Source organism: Hydra viridissima, unplaced genomic scaffold (genome assembly GCF_058129835.1).
Source record: "Hydra viridissima isolate aposymbiotic clone 2 unplaced genomic scaffold, HvirCarnegie_v1 scaffold_11, whole genome shotgun sequence".
Lineage (NCBI taxonomy): Eukaryota > Metazoa > Cnidaria > Hydrozoa > Anthoathecata > Hydridae > Hydra > Hydra viridissima.
In genome coordinates, this window is record NW_028324310.1 from 9210904 (window position 1) to 9226703 (window position 15800).

A 15800-nucleotide genomic window follows, 5' to 3' on the forward strand; every position below is an offset into this window, starting at 1 on the left:
AGCAAAATAGCAAATGGCATTTTCTGGAATGTTTTCGCCGTAATATATATGGGAAAAATATATATAATATATATGGAAGTTGTAGGTGTTTTGCAGTTGAAAGATGCAACAATTATGCAGCGAAAAAAGTTTGATCTTGTTGTATGAAATTAAAACAATAATCATTTTACGCACTCCACTCACTCCACACACTCACAAATATTCTGGTGATTCACCAGGTAGAAGTGTTTGGAAGTTCAGTGCCACTACTTTTGTATAAAAATCTAGATTCGCTATTGACAGCTTGACGTAATATTTTAACATTTAACGCAATTTTATTGACTGCTTTTTTTAAACTACGTTTTTATTTTACAGAATACTCATAACATTATGAAAATAAGAAATCTGATGTATTTTTTCCTACGGTAAAGTAAGAGATTTGATGACCTGATACATTTTTCCCACAGGAAAGTAAGAGATCTGATACATTTTTTCCTATAGATTTCCTTTTGTGTTTAGGATTTAAAATGCTATTTGTAAAATTTACGAAACAATCGACAGCTTAGAAGTCCGTTTTTACTGAGTTTCTTATCGATATTTTAAATGACGAAGATGAGATTTTACGCACGCATATTATTCTTAATTCTTCTTGCATTTTTTAGTACGAAACTTTTATATGGTAAGAAAATACAAAACATATGTACCGGTTATCTTATTCCTTATCTTTTTGCTTTTGAAATAGAAGTTAGATGTATTTTTAATCTGTATAAATTTTAGAGCACTTAAACTTTCCTGTAAAAACTTCACTAAATAATGAAAAGATAAGTGCAACGACAATAGAGCAAGAATATCACCGCGTAGCTGTTATCTGCTACATTCCTTCTTCACCTGAAGATGTGCGAGTATTTATTACATTACTTTACGGTTCTTGGAGGTACATAACTGACCATAAAAATGATTTTAGTAAAATACATCGTTTAGTCAATCGTATAAACCTTATAGTGTTTACACACCGTGATAATGTAGCCGTTTTAAAGACAATTTGTCAAAAGTATAATGCAAAAGAGGATCAAAAAGATCATAACGAGCATTGTTGGTATGTTAGACAGGATTATGATATAAATATCGGATATGGTCCTATTAACTCCTTTGTAATGTATAACAGAAGCGATATTTATGATATTTTATTACCGTACAAGTATACTCTGCGCACTGACTATGACGTGTTTCTTACGCCAGCTCTTTACATATGGAAAGTGAAAAATGATCTTGTGGTTGGAAAAGGGGCCTACAGCGTTCTTTTTACACAAAAACGGCTGAAACGGATATCAGTGAAGTTAAATATGAAACACAGAGGTGTTCACGATGTTGGGTCTACTTGGTTCGGGGACTCAAAATTACTCATCAAACTATCGAAAAAAACTATAGAGACTACAGCTTACATATTCTTAAACGAATTCAATCCTAGTTTGCCTGGATTGCGTAAGCTTAACTTAAAAAAAAACAAGCAGGGTGTTTGGCCCACCTGGTGGAGGCCTGTCTCTTCGTTGTACGGTGCTGAAATTTCTCTCAACCATTTAATCAAAGACTTTTCTGTTTCGTATAAAGATCATCTTGATGCATCTTCATGCGATAGTTCTAGCATTTGGGAGAGCCCACACGTACATTGTTGGCACAAAGACTGTGAGTTTTATAAGTTCCGTTTCATAAGAAGTTTGCGTTGGATTGTCGATGAATATATCCCAAGTTATATTTTTCAGCTTTTTGCAGAGAACGCTTGCGATAAAGATGTTACAAACATGAGTATCAGAGAATACTCAACTTTCATTGCTTGGAATTCAGTAGGAAAGTATTTGAAAAAATCGCTCGTTAGTGATACTTCTAGGTCTATTTTAATATAAATACGCCTCAAAAGTTTTATTCGTACTTAATGAAACTAATTTCAACGAGTTTTTCATAAATATTTTAGTTAAGGATTACGTTTTAGCGAGGAAATCTCAGCATTAAAAAAAGTTTTATGTAAAAACTGAACTCTGCTATGAACCGTTGTTGTTTGTTCGTCACGATTGCTCATAATTAATTCGAATGACATTTAGAAGCTTTAAACATTTGATTTCATAATCAAGCTTACTAGTAAACGAGTTTAACAAGTTTCTCTTGTTTTGCAAACTTGTTCTCTTATCATTGCAAATAAATAGACTTGTTCTCTTATCATTGCAAATAAATAGACTTGTTCTCTTATCATTGCAAATAAATAGACTTGTTCTCTTATCATTGCAAATAAATAGACTTGTTCTCTTATCATTGCAAATAAATAGACTTGTTCTCTTATCATTGCAAATAGCTCGATACGTTACAGTAAACTATATAACAAAAGATAAATATAGTTAGCAATATGAAAAACACATTTTAGTAAATACATTACGGTTAATCATTTTTAATATCTCTTGTATAGCTAACTATAATGTATTTATCCACTTGAGATGTGCAGGTTACTTTCTACTAGTTGCAGAGCCCATCAACAGTTTGTCAAACAATTCAAAAAAAAAAAAAAAAATGATTTTAAAGAATGACTTAAAGAGTACAATAAATTAAAGGAAATAAATGAGGAATTAACGTCAGCGTTAAGTTTGATTTTGGACGTGTTTACATCAACTACAAAGCTCAGTGCTTTTTTTTTTTTAAATAATAAGTAAGAAACAAAACTCGTTAAGTTTTGTTGACATTGCTCCATATTTGATGTTTAGCTTCCTCTGGTTGCGTCACTGAAAAATCAAAAAAGAAGAAAAACAAAGAGAAATAAAGATATCTGAGGCTAAGCAAAAAGCCACTGTGGTGAGTTTTATATAAAAAATTTTTATAAAATAATAAAATATTTTTTTCTCTTTGAGCACATAGTGATCAATAGAAATTGTATCAAATTAATTTCCATTACGAGTGACACGCATTTAGGCTCTTTTTTTAACAGCCTAAAAAAACAGCCCCAATTCATTTTAACCAATCTTGAGATGCGTGGAAACAATGGTTTTGTTCACTATTGAGATGCGGCAGAAATTTTTGTTTCAGCAAAATTTTGGAAAAAGAATTTTCTCCGATATTGAGTAATACGAATATTATGGTATAAGACATGTTTCAAAAACTCGCTATGTATGAACAAATCGGGATAAATCGAAATAACCGAAAACTAAGATTAAATCTAATATATCATTTTGCAAAATAGTATAATAGATATAGATTAAGATATTTATAACTAATAATAAAAGTCGCTTTTTTTGTAGCAGTTTTGTCACAAAAATTTCATTTGAAAATTTGCTTGGGACGATTGAAAAAATTGAAAATTGACATCTTTTCGTCAACGTTTTAAATTTCTAAATAAATCGCGAGGTTAGAATGATTTTGTCTCCCATTTTAAAAGTTGGGAGAAAATGAGTAATTAATTTTAGTTAGTAATAATAACTTTTAAAATACGCTTTATTTTATGATTTTTTTTTATAAATTTTTTGCATAAACATAAATTATTTAAAGCATAAGTTAGTATTTTTTTAATAATTAAAGCTAAAATTTTAAACAATTTTTATTTTTAGAAAAAATTAAAAACTTTCTCCCAACGTTTAAACTTGGAGATAGAATAAAATAATTCTAACCTCTCGAAATGGCAACATCTAAAATTTTTAGGTTTTTTTTTTTTGAATAATTTTAAAAGATAAAGTAAAAAAAAACCACAATATCACAGCAGTAGACAAAATTCTGCTGACAATTCTTACAACAACTTTGAATATTTTCTGAACTTTCTTTTGTTAAAATCTAAAATCTCTTACTAATTTATTTAACTTAAACAAAACCTCTCTAAACTATGGTTGAGTAGAACACTGCGCAGAATCCACATAGGGTTAAATGATTTTCTGTCAAGTTTCCTTTTTATTAAATAAAAATTATTGTGAGATAAGAGTAACAGCCTTTTACTGTTCTTTACCTTCTCTTCTGACATTTGAGGACACCACGGGAAGAAACAGAAGGGTCACACTTTTTCATTTTGAGATAAGTCATTGTTAAACTTTTAAACCTATATAAGTTTCGAATTTTTAGGAAAATTTAGAAAAACTTTATATATCCATCAAATCGTTTATATGATTTGAATTCAAATACAAAATATACTATTATGGTTAGTAAAGCTAGAAAGTGTAAAAAGTTAAAATTTTCAAAATGTGACCCAGACGTTTTTTCCCGTGGAGTCTTCATTTGGATTGCCAAGTGCTATTTAATATCCAGTTCCCTTTGTCCACTAGCTTAAGTTTTCTTTACATGACTTGTGAACTGCGTGTGAGGCAAATATTTATCTTGATAGCTAACTTTAATTTGCAAGTAAACGGTGTGTTCTTATTTCTTGAGAAAACAAACTTACACAAAGATTAAAAAGATAATCAGAAAAATCCAAACATTGACTATGATTAGGCGCTGAGTTGTTTTAAATGAAATATTTAAAAATATGTATGCATGTCTTGACATGCATACATATTTTTAAACATTGCATGCATACATATGCATATATATTCTTGACATGCATACTTACATATTCTTTAATTGAAGTTTACTCTTTTTACAAACCTAGCATTTAAATTCTTACATTAGAAAATCTGCATTCGATGGAAATTTTAGGAAAATAGAGTTCTGATTTTATTTGAATTTATGTCCAAAGCAGATCAACCTATAGAATGAAAACTTCACGTAATAGGCCAATTCTGAAATCATTAACCCCAAACTACCTTAGGTCAGTTTCAAAACATAACTTTTAACAAAACGTAAAGAAGCAGAAGAAAAAGTTTTTGTTTATGAAAGAGGTTAAAAAAAGCGGGAAAAAAAGGAGCAAATTTTCCAAAAGTTGAATTGAAATTTATTAAAAGCGTAAAATATAACAATTTTTTCTTTTTAAGGATTTTTTTTTCCTAGATTAAGATTGCTTTCTTATTCTGTTTTATAAGGCTCGTTGTAAACTGGTCAACACCGAGTATCCTAAAATGTTAATAATCACCATCAAACCTGAACTCAAAACTTTTTAACAAATTGCACAGGAAATTACGTTGAGGGCAGGAAATTACAAAGTTACTTAGAGGAATAGAATAAAATGAAAATAACTTAAAAAAACACACGTTTACCATTTACTGTATAGAAATCGAAAAGGTATTTTAGGACAGAAGCAGTATTTGCTTTTTTAAATCACGGCCCACAATAAAACATTTGTTTTAACTAGATTTTCTTGGAAGTTTTTATATTTCCACGTTTGAAACAAATTTTACCACAGAAATTATGAGTTAGGCGAGAATTAATATAAAAAGAATTACTTTTGGGTGATTTCTTAATTTAGAATCAAGTCTACGTGATGGAAAAAGCATTTATTGCTTTCTCCAAGAGCCTTTTATAGAACCGATGTGTTATTTAGTGGTAAACGTTTCTTGGCTTGGTTGCCGAAGTGTTCAATAACTTGGTCACAAGTTTGTTCTACGCCTTGATGCACACTCATAAATTTCGTAACAGTTGTCGTCAATGTAAGTTAATATCATTGATAACTCTTGTTTTTCTTTTGTAATTCCAAAAGCATTGCATAATAAAATAAATCTTTTTTATAACATTCCCATTTTTTAAATAAACTGATTGGTGCTTTTTTACATCAAAATATGGAAAGTAAGATTAATTCCTAGAATCTCAGAGGCTCCTGCCCATTTAAATGCATGTTCTCGTATTTTATTTATATTTATATATTTGTTCTTCAAATCTTCGTTGATGATTGCCAAGTTCATTGCTTTATAAGACTAATCTAAACACTTCCCAGACGTTTTCACATTTTTTACTTCAGGCCTGGGACAAATTCATTTTCGAGTAGACCCAACATTGTTATGACATCTCCAACATCTTATTTAGACGTTTGATCATGCGCAAAATGTTCACTGCAACCACCTAAATTTGTAGGGTTTTTTGTACAAATCTCTTCTCGTTTACATTTTCTTTTTATGATATTTTTCAGATTTACATTTTCTTTTCATGATATTTCAGAAAAACTGATCGGCGTCTTGAACTTTATCTCTGATTTCAGTATGGCACTAAAAATTTGTTAATGAACTTTAAAGTACGAAATTAAGGGGCTTAAGTTTCATTGAAAGATACCCCGCAAAAATTTTGATGAAGACTAGTTCAGGTGTAGATTAGGGTTTGGCAGCTTGAACCTTTCTTTTAAAGTTTAAAACTTGAACAAAAAAGTATAATCAGGAAAAATCTTGAAAAATTAAAAAAAAAACTAAGACAAAGAATCGAAGGCCTCGACATTTAACGACCTTTTTAGTTTAGTTGCAAACTAAACTAAAAAGGTTGTTTATTTTCGTTTACTAAAAAAATTCTTTTGATAGTTTTATGCGTGTTTTTGATGGGTCAGGGTCAAAGCAGTGCTATGCGTGTTTTTGATGGGTCAGGGTCAAAGCAGTGCTATCATTTATAACACCTGTAGTGATACACTTATTGATGCTTTTTATAGCAGAGTTTCCTGTATTATTGTTAGGCAACTGGATCAGAATCTCATAGGTATAATGGCAAGATCATCCTTTTGCTTTGTCTTCTTCTTTTTATCAAAACCGGAGGGACTTCCGCTGGCTTTATTTTTTACATTTTTTGGACATAGTATATTCATTGAGCATAGTATTTCGAAACTCAGCTACTTTTTGACTTTTGTTTTTGCATCAACCTATCTTTTATTTACTTGAAAAATATATTTATATTTACGTACGTAAAAATCTTGACAACGAGTCAAGTGACTTTAATCAAAATCACGCGACTTGAATGAAACTAACAAAACAATTTTAATTTAGAAAAAACAAATGTTTGCTCAAGGTTTTTGATATATATAGCAAATTTAAGGGCTCAAGTTTCATTCCATGGTATGGACGGTGAGAACTTGCGCATGAATAATCGACGCCTATATTATGTTTAAGAAATGTATGAAACTATTATAAGTTTTATAAAAAATATATCAAATGAAATGGGTTGTATAATAAGTCCGTACCGCAAAAACATTTAGTTCCAGAAAACTACAAATTTCCATTTTCCAGTGACAATCCGAGATAAAAATGGCTGATGTTATAGAGCAGTCAGGTAATGTCTAGCAAGCAGAGAACCAGCATCAGCAACCCTCTGATTTTTGTTGTTTTGACTTAGTTGGTGAGTGTATAAGTACCGAATTTCTGTACTTTTTGCATATAATTAAGATTAGATTTTATAATTGGTCAATAACAGAAACTATAGCGAAGTAGATATTTTATAGCGAAGTAGATGCTTTATCGAGTTCACATAGAAACAAACTACCTTGTGTTTTTTTTTTTAGAAAATCTTGATCAAGAGAATAGCATAAATTGAATGATTGATTCAAGATGATCCGTTGTCGCAGTTGGACTTCACGGTAAGATCGCAAGAAAATGAAAGAAAATCATCTAGGTTTACAATGGCAACTTTTCGGAAGGCAAAGATCGTCGACTCTCGGCTGAGTGTTATTTAAGTTGTTTCAATCATACAAACAAGACAAGTTGTTTTAATGTAGCGCAAAAAATATCTCTTGCTAAAATTTTAGCACAATTTAAAATAATTCCAAAGATTGCGCCCCTCGTATTTACACGCGCAATAACGTTTAACTCAAAAAATCGCACTTTGATGTATGAATACGTTCTTACCTTTTGCGTGATGGTTTTTGATGTATTTTTTATTCTAAGCGCTGCTTTAATGCGCTGGCGGTAAATTAATTTATTGATTTTAGACTTGATAAAAAATCTTATACTTTACGTAAATAAATCAATAGGATTCTACAAAAAAACTATTTTCTCTTTATGAAAACACACAGTTACCGTGGTACGAAAAAGTAACAACGCGCGATTTGGTATGAATTGCCTAGCGCAAGTAACCGACGTTAGTTTGTGATAGTAAAAAACCTAACATCAACATCAAGAAAATCTTTTCGGTACAAACGTCTTAATTTGGGTAGCGTTACGCCATGGCTCGATATTTCTAAAGTAATACTTTGTTTAACGATGCGGGAATCGTGAAAAACGATTGTTCCGTTCAACAAGTAGTTTAACGATGCGGGAATCGTGAAAAACGTATTCCGTTCAACAAGTAGTTTCTATCTCGAGTAGGATATGCGGAATCTTCATTTAAAGACACGTGATTTCTGTAATGAACATTTATGAATATTGGAATGCTGTCATTACTTTTAAGTTCTAAGCTCAATTCTTCAGAAATGTTGCAGTCACTTAGAAGTTCACTATCCTCCAGTATTTTTTTTCTGTGTATTAACACCTGTTGGTCAGGTGGAATACCTTCTCTGTCTTTAATTTGTTTTTTAAGACTATAAATTGTGAAGTGCGGCTCCACTGCCAAACAAATCCTCTTTTTGTTTAGAATATTTACAAAGACAAACTTAGAGTTTGTAAATGACAACTTAAGAAATAAATATGAACCCCCGTGATTTTTTATTTCACTCATTTTATTTTCATTTTTTAATACATCGCCATTGTACCACAGCTTCTGATCTTCCGGTTTAACCCCGCATTTACTACAAATCACAGACTTCACATCATGAACAGTATTTTTTTCATCAATGAGAAAAGTGATCGTTAAATCAGTGCTTGTAATAAATAATCGGAAAGCATTTCCTTCTTTTACAAACAATTGAAGAGTTGATTCATTACCAACCCCGTAATAGCCGATCGTTGCAAAGGAATCAAGCTCTTTGCCTTCAAAAATAAGTTTTTGCTGATTTATTTCAATGTTTTTTCTTTGGGAAATTTTTTCTTTTATGTTATGAACAACTTCGTCTGAACAAACTTGTAAAAGAATCTTTTCTGAACAATACACTTCGGACAACATCCACTAAAAGGAGCTCCGATTTACTTTTTAAGTCGTAATTATTTAAAGTTTTTTTTCCCTCAAGAGATTTTCCAGCAAAGAATAATGTTTGATGATTACGTGGTATTCCTACTTCGTCTCTTTAAACGCTGTCTGTTTTTCAACGTTGTCCATTTAATAAAATTATTTTCTTTTGATGAATTCAAACAAATATACGCACACTTTCTTTTAGAAATATTTTACATACCTATAAATTATAAGATCCTTGCATTTTGGAGCATTTTATTTCCGGAGTTTTGATGAAATTTATTTTTTTTTAAGAAAAAAAATTGTTTTGAGCGAAAAGCGTTGTCACTTACTTATCGTTCTTTTCTTATCGCCAAAAACTATGAACATAAAGGTAGAAAAAAAAAAAAAAGGGATTAAGATGGTAAGTATAAATAAAAGGGAATAAGAAGGTAAACATTAGTTTACGGCGGAAAAAAAATGATGTCATTTCTCGAGGTAAGAATTACTTTGTTCTATCTCCTATTTTAAAAGTTGGGAGAAAATGAGTTATTAATTTTAGTAAGTAAAGATTGCTTTTAAAATACACTTTATTTTACAGTTTTTTTTTAAAATAATTTGTTTAAACATAAATTATTTAAAGATAAATTATTATTTCTTTAAAAATTAAAGCTAAAATTTTAAATAATTTTTACTCTAAGAAAAAAATCAAAAACTTTCTCCCAACGTTTAAACTTAGAGAAAGAACAAAATAATTCTAACCTCGCGATTTGGTAGCACTAATGTACTGTTTTTTTCTAGGATAAAAAACATTCAACTAAATATTCGAGCCAAAACAACCGATAACAGTTTTGAAAATTCCTTATTTTTACATATCATCAAGCCTCAAATTGGACTTTACAAATAGAGTTTTTATTATTCAAACAATGCAAATTTGATAATAGTGGTTTGCGTTTTTAAAAATGAGAAAGAAGGCTTTCAGAAAGCAGAGAAATTTCGGTTCGGTTTTGCTCATTTTTTTTTTTTCATTTTTTTTTTTAAATCGGTCAAATTAGACTTAAACTTCGTTATTCCTTAATAATTATATAATTAAAACGCATTCAAGATTTTGCGCCTGTAGGTCATAGAATAAAAAATTAACACCATTAATTTTCGCGAGTATTAAATGGTGCGAAATTAGATTATTTTAACGGCAATTTAAGACCTTCGCCCGAATTTCATAATTTAAATTTCGCAAAAAATGCGCCAAAGACAGTAAACTAAATTTGCTAAACTAAACTCTTTACTTAATAAATTATTTGAGGCGATTTATAGATTTTATGACGATCTTAGTTCTGTTTTTTAAAAGTTGAATTTGCTAGTTCTGGAAAAAAGTTATCAGCAAAAAACTGAGGGAATCTTTATGGGAAGAAGAGTAATCTTGCTTATTGCTCTTACTTCCACCTTAAGATGAGCGCGGCTAAAAGCTAATAATTAAAAGCTAATAATCAAAGCGTAAACATATTTGATAGCCTTTGCTATCTAAAAAATTTTTAAACAAAAACGATTGGTATTTACATTCTTAAAACGCAAACAACTTACACTGAAGAGCAACTGCAACTTGCAGTAGAACAAATCAAAAAAGGCGATGTACTACTTAACAAAGCTTCAGAGGTACCAAAAGATACCAAAAACAACTCTTCGCAAGCGTGTGCAAAACAAAGTCTAATCACATTGAAGAGTCACAGGAACCGTTCTAGGTAAGCGTTTGAACACTTTCTTGAATCAATACATATCAATTTTATTGATTGGGGATTAGCAGAACCTTTGTTTGGAATTTGCTTAATCCCCAATCATAAAACTTATATCAATGAATCAATAAAAAAAAAAAAAACTGTAATGTGCATACTGAATAACAATATGCACATTACAGTTCTAACATTTTAACAATTTGTATTAGCATTTTACAGCTACTTTATTCGAAGGACAACAAAAAAAAAATAAATAAAAAAATAAAAAAAAATAAAAAAAAAAAAAGAGAAGAGAGAAACCGTGTCTTCTTGCGTGCGTGCGTTAAAGTGCACTCGAAAAAGCAACTCCTTCTCAGCTCAAAGAAACCAAGCTGAGCTGCTTCCTGATCTGCATTTTATTTTCGCCAAATTAGACTCATGCGCTTGTTCATTTTTCTTTTGGCCGAATACTTATGCTTTCTTTGCTTTTGCTTTGCTTTGTTTGATTTTGTTTTTTCAGTGCGTCGTCTGAGTATGCGTTTGTGCCAAACTAATTTGGTGACGTGATCTTTTCGCAGAAACAAAATGCGTTTCTTCAAACGAAGCACTTGTTAGTTCGTTATTACTTTTTCAGCGCTCTTTCGGCGCATTACTGGCAAATTAGTACAGTTGTTATTTCCACAAGTGTCCATTGAAAATGCCTATTAAAACCCGCTTTGCAAACACAACCAAGTTCAAACGCAAAACACAAGAGAATTCAAAAAACCTTACAACTCCTTGACAATCATGGCAACCAAAATAGTTTTCATCGCAGCTTGTGTTCTGGCTGTCACAGCAAACGCATCGCGTGTAATGCATGACCAAGATGACGGCTACCAACACCAGAACACCGACTACGAACCCAAGAGAACCAACTACGAACCCAAGAATACCGACTACGAGCCCAAGAATACCGACTACGAACACAAGGAAACCAACTACCAACCAAAACGCGTTATTTGTGTCGGTAAGAGATTTGTTGAGAATTTGCTTCTGCAAAGCTTAGCTAAGAATGTCGGGCTTTTGTTTTCTAACCGAGTTGCGTGTTTGACTAGAGCGCACTAAAAAAATTTTTTTTTTTAAAGCTTACCGTTTAATCTTGTCTTTGGTCTTTAGGTGTCGACGTTACAAATGACTGCATCTATCGTGCTGACGGCAACTACGCTATTGACAGAGAGCCTCAATCGGACTACGTAGCATGTGTCAACAAGAGAGCGATATGCATGCCATGTCCATACGGATTAGTCTTTTGCGCTAAAGCTGGTTACCGTGGTCTTGGACAATGCCTCGGAAAATATGATGAATGCCCACCGCGACCAAACTGATTGTAATTTTGTTAAAAATAACAATGATGTTTTGAGCAGTGTTCATTTGTTTGTTAGTGTTGTGCAATTTGCGAAGATTCTAAGTGATCTATTCCGGGATCATTCCAGAGATGGGAGAAAAAAAAAAGGATAATAAAGAGAGCTGCAGCGGGAGCAACAGCTCTGCAAGCAATGTTACAAACTTAAGAAAGCCCAAGTGAAACGATCTTTCCCACTTTGTTAACCGTTGAATGAGTTGCAGGCAAAATATTTGAGCCTGGTAGAATCCGTCCGCGTCAGAGCGAAAGCTTTGCTTTAAGCTTAAAATTAGATTTAGCTTTCTCTCTCTCTCTCTCTGCGCGATTTTTTAAGTCGCAAATATTTCAAAAAGTGTTTTCGAGTTGTAAGCTCATCAAAGGACCGTTCTTTCGGCAAAATCGGCCACTCAGAAAACACCTTTGCTGTTCGCTCGGCACAAACCTGAAGTTTACGCCGCGGTCTTTAGGCAAGCGGCTTCGAGTCGACTGGTAGTTGGCAGCGCTCTTTGACAAAATAGCCGGATATACTGCTCGTCCGCATATCCGGCTATTTTGTCAAAGAGAGGCCAGTTTGTTGACAATTAACCGATCGTGCAAAGCAAAGGGGAGAAAGATCGACTTTGCTTTAGCTTAACCCTGTTCAACATTTGTTTTGTCAAATGCTAGCGGTGCGGCTTGCCACTCGGGCATTCATGCGAATTGGTTACTTTGAACATCGCTTCTGACCCTAAAAACTTAGACACAAAGACATTCGCTAACGAATTGGTCCTAATCGCATTCCGTGATCAAACCTCCAGTGAGACGTTTTTCTTTCATAGCGTTGCCGCTGAAATGTATCAGCATCGGAGACATCAGCGAAATGTTGTATTCTGTAAGACTGACGTTTCTGACCGTTCCGTACTTTACGCTGAAACTCGGAATTGAGACGCTTTCGTCTACAAAACGCGCCGCATAAATGAGTTGACGCATGAATGACGCGTCATTACATACTAAACAAGCTCAGCGTGGGTCTGGAAAGCAAGACAAAGAGTTCTCACTCTCCCGTGAGCCAATCCGCAAGAAACAGTTCCTCTTCCGTTTCACGCGGCTTGGTAGAAAAGCAAGATTCGCTATCGAACTGAAAATAAAATTGAAACCTAGTTTATGAACTCAAATCATTAACGAAAGTTTCGTAACTGACGTGAGTTACAAGTTATTACGATTGAATCTTACAATTTTTTCTGCTAGTTAGAATACGATCGTGAATTTCGAATTAAGTATTGACGTTTTTACGAAAAAATGCTAGTAATTTTCGTAAAACCGATTTTCGTAAGATCAATGTTTTCCTCCTTTGCGATTAATCTGAGGCAACTTCTTTTAATCGCAATTTTATGTCTCTTTTCTATAACTTTACTCGTCAGAGTAGCGGGCAATATTTCGACTCTCAGGTTTCTTTGTATCCCGAAGACAAAATAACATGTAATTTCAATACATTTCTAAAACAATTTCTTGAAGCAAATATCAACAGTAACTCTTCGCATAAAACAGCATAAAATTTGATTTTTTTAAAATCATTTACTACAATAAGGTAGTTGTTACTATTGTATTTTAAACTTGCTTTTAAAATTTGTAAGTGAAACCTGCTTTTAAAATTTGTTTCTCTCTTTTTGGTAGTTTGCGACAAAACTGCGCCAATTCCACAGGTAAACAGTATGTCTGTAGTCTTCATCAAAATGCCTTTTTGACAGTGAATCTAATGAATTAGGAAATGACATGCAAAAACCTAATGGAAAAACTTCTTTGTGATATCTGGAGTAATGAATGCATGGTTCATAGATGTACGCAGTATTTTTTAGGTAAAAAAGCATTGGCAATTCTTTTAGATGAGCAGCATCAAAATGTCGAGATGAAGACTTTTAGTTTAAGTAGTAGACACAGTTGGTCACTTAAACAGTAACAGTAAATGAGTATAACTTTTTACAGATTGTATGAATGGTTCATTCCCACATTTCCAAATGTTAAGCAAGTTATTTGGAGGTATTGAAAGAAAACTTAGAAGTACAGCTGCGGACAAAACTACGTGAACGATTGCAAATAGTTTTTTTTAATGAAATTTTCAATGTCTTAAAATAAGTTTATAGTTTAATACTATATATGGGTGGATAGACCGTTTTTTGCTCTATAAGACTGTGTAAAGTGTATTCTCTAATAATTTGTTTTAAATTAAACATATCTAAATGTTCAAAAAGCATCAAATATTTTGCGCGACAAAACCACGTGAACGATTTATAAAAGCGTCATTTTTGATGCAAATTATATTATATTCACATCGAAATCAGTGCTTTTAAAAATCGTTCATGTGGTTTTGGTATTCTAAGAACTTACAATCATTTAAATTTCTCAAGATTATTCTTTTTAACATCAAAAAATTAAAAAAATTAAACTATAATGGTTCGTCAAACTGATTCAAAAATTGAAAGCTTGGTTTTGCGTTTGCGCAAAGAAGAAAAATGGTCCATTGGGCAAATTGCAGCTCATGTAAAGATGTCAAAAGGTGGAATACATAAAATTATACACCGAGAAAAGAGCAAAAAGATCGTTAAGAAAGGTGGTCGTCCACGTATTACGGATAAGCGGTAATATTCCTTTAATTTTATTTTTTTTAATATTTAATCTTAATAATATTAATGTTAATTTTAATGTTTAACATTTTATTTTTTAGTACTGATCGAAAAATTGTGCGAAAATCTCTTGAGAATCCACATTTGACAGCCCCTGAAATTCGTCTGCAAACAGGCATGGAAAACGTAAGCACACGAACGATTCAAAGGCGTTTAAACGAAGGAGGTCTTTATGGGCGCAGACCTGCAAAGAAACCATTCCTTAAGCCCAGGCACGTCAAAGATCGCCTACAGTTCGCTAAAGATTACTTAAACTGGACGGTTGAAAATTGGAAAACAGTTTTGTGGTCGGATGAAAGTAAATTTAACATGGTTTGCAGCGACGGTCGAGGTTATGTTAGGCGTCCAGTAGGTAAAAGATTTGCAAAAGAGTATACAATAGGAACTGTAAAATTTGGGGGTGGCAATATAATGGTTTGGGGGTGTTTCTCCTGGGCTGGAATTGGTCCGTTGTACCGTGTAAACGGTATAATGGATCAACTACAGTACAGGGAAATATTATCTAATCAAATGTTGCCACACGCTTTAGAAAAAATGCCTCACAATTGGGTTTATCAACATGATAATGACCCTAAACATACAGCTTTGACTGTAAAAAATTGGCTCATAAATAATAGCATAACGGTTTTGAAGTGGCCTGCCCAATCTCCCGACTTAAATCCAATCGAAAATTTATGGATTGAAGTTGAGCGACGCTTGGGAGGTCGCAAATTTCAAAAACCGGATGAACTTTTTCGAGCCGTACAGGCATTACCAAAACAGTTACTAGAAACTCTTGTAGAATCTATGCCAAGACGGTGCAAGGCCGTTATCGATTCTAAAGGCTATGCAACTAAATATTAATGTTTTTTTTTTTTTTAGAATCTATTATTTGTTGATGTTAGTAAAATTATTCTTTTACGTTTGTATAATCGTTCACGTGGTTTTGTCGCGCAAAATATTTGATGCTTTTTGAACAATTAGATATGTTTAATTTAAAACAAATTATTAGAGAATACACTTTACACAGTCTTATAGAGCAAAAAACGGTCTATCCACCCATATATAGTATTAAACTATAAACTTATTTTAAGACATTGAAAATTTCATTAAAAAAAACTATTTGCAATCGTTCACGTAGTTTTGTCCGCAGCTGTAAATGAGAGAATGTGTTGGTGATTTTTTTTTTTTTTTTTTTTTTCATTT

At 32.3% G+C, this 15800-nt stretch overlaps 2 protein-coding genes across 7 annotated transcripts; both read left to right on the forward strand.

Annotated features, from left to right (window-relative positions):
• Window positions 1-436: 436 nt before the first annotated feature.
• On the forward strand, window positions 437-8911 carry LOC145191217 (uncharacterized). Of its 6 annotated transcripts, XM_090066602.1 has the most exons (6): window positions 437-658; window positions 757-2391; window positions 2727-2814; window positions 5342-6084; window positions 6274-7182; window positions 7346-8911. In XM_090066602.1, the coding sequence occupies exons 1-2, from the start codon at window positions 583-585 to the stop codon at window positions 1878-1880; spliced, it is 1200 nt and encodes a 399-aa protein (XP_089922728.1). In that variant the 5' UTR covers window positions 437-582; the 3' UTR covers window positions 1881-2391; window positions 2727-2814; window positions 5342-6084; window positions 6274-7182; window positions 7346-8911. The 6 variants fall into 6 exon arrangements, with proteins under 6 accessions (XP_089922728.1, XP_089922727.1, XP_089922729.1 ...); XM_090066601.1 differs by having other exon boundaries at window positions 757-2814; window positions 5342-5522; window positions 5831-7182; XM_090066603.1 differs by having other exon boundaries at window positions 757-2814; window positions 5417-5522; window positions 5831-7182.
• Window positions 8912-10625: 1714 nt separating this feature from the next.
• On the forward strand, window positions 10626-11983 carry LOC149882055 (periculin-1-like). The gene is made up of 2 exons (XM_090066607.1): window positions 10626-11580; window positions 11730-11983. Exons 1-2 carry the CDS (start codon window positions 11361-11363, stop codon window positions 11936-11938), a joined length of 429 nt encoding a protein of 142 aa, XP_089922733.1. The 5' UTR covers window positions 10626-11360; the 3' UTR covers window positions 11939-11983.
• Window positions 11984-15800: the final 3817 nt, after the last annotated feature.

Bases quoted from the DNA above. Each gene is read 5' to 3' on its own strand.
- LOC145191217 (XM_090066601.1), top strand. From the start codon at position 583: ATGACGAAGATGAGATTTTACGCACGCATATTATTCTTAATTCTTCTT. The intron at 659-756 runs GTAAGAAAATAC...TATAAATTTTAG, and splicing joins TAGTACGAAACTTTTATATG to AGCACTTAAACTTTCCTGTA.
- LOC149882055 (XM_090066607.1), top strand. From the start codon at position 11,361: ATGGCAACCAAAATAGTTTTCATCGCAGCTTGTGTTCTGGCTGTCACA. The intron at 11,581-11,729 runs GTAAGAGATTTG...TTTGGTCTTTAG, and splicing joins AAAACGCGTTATTTGTGTCG to GTGTCGACGTTACAAATGAC.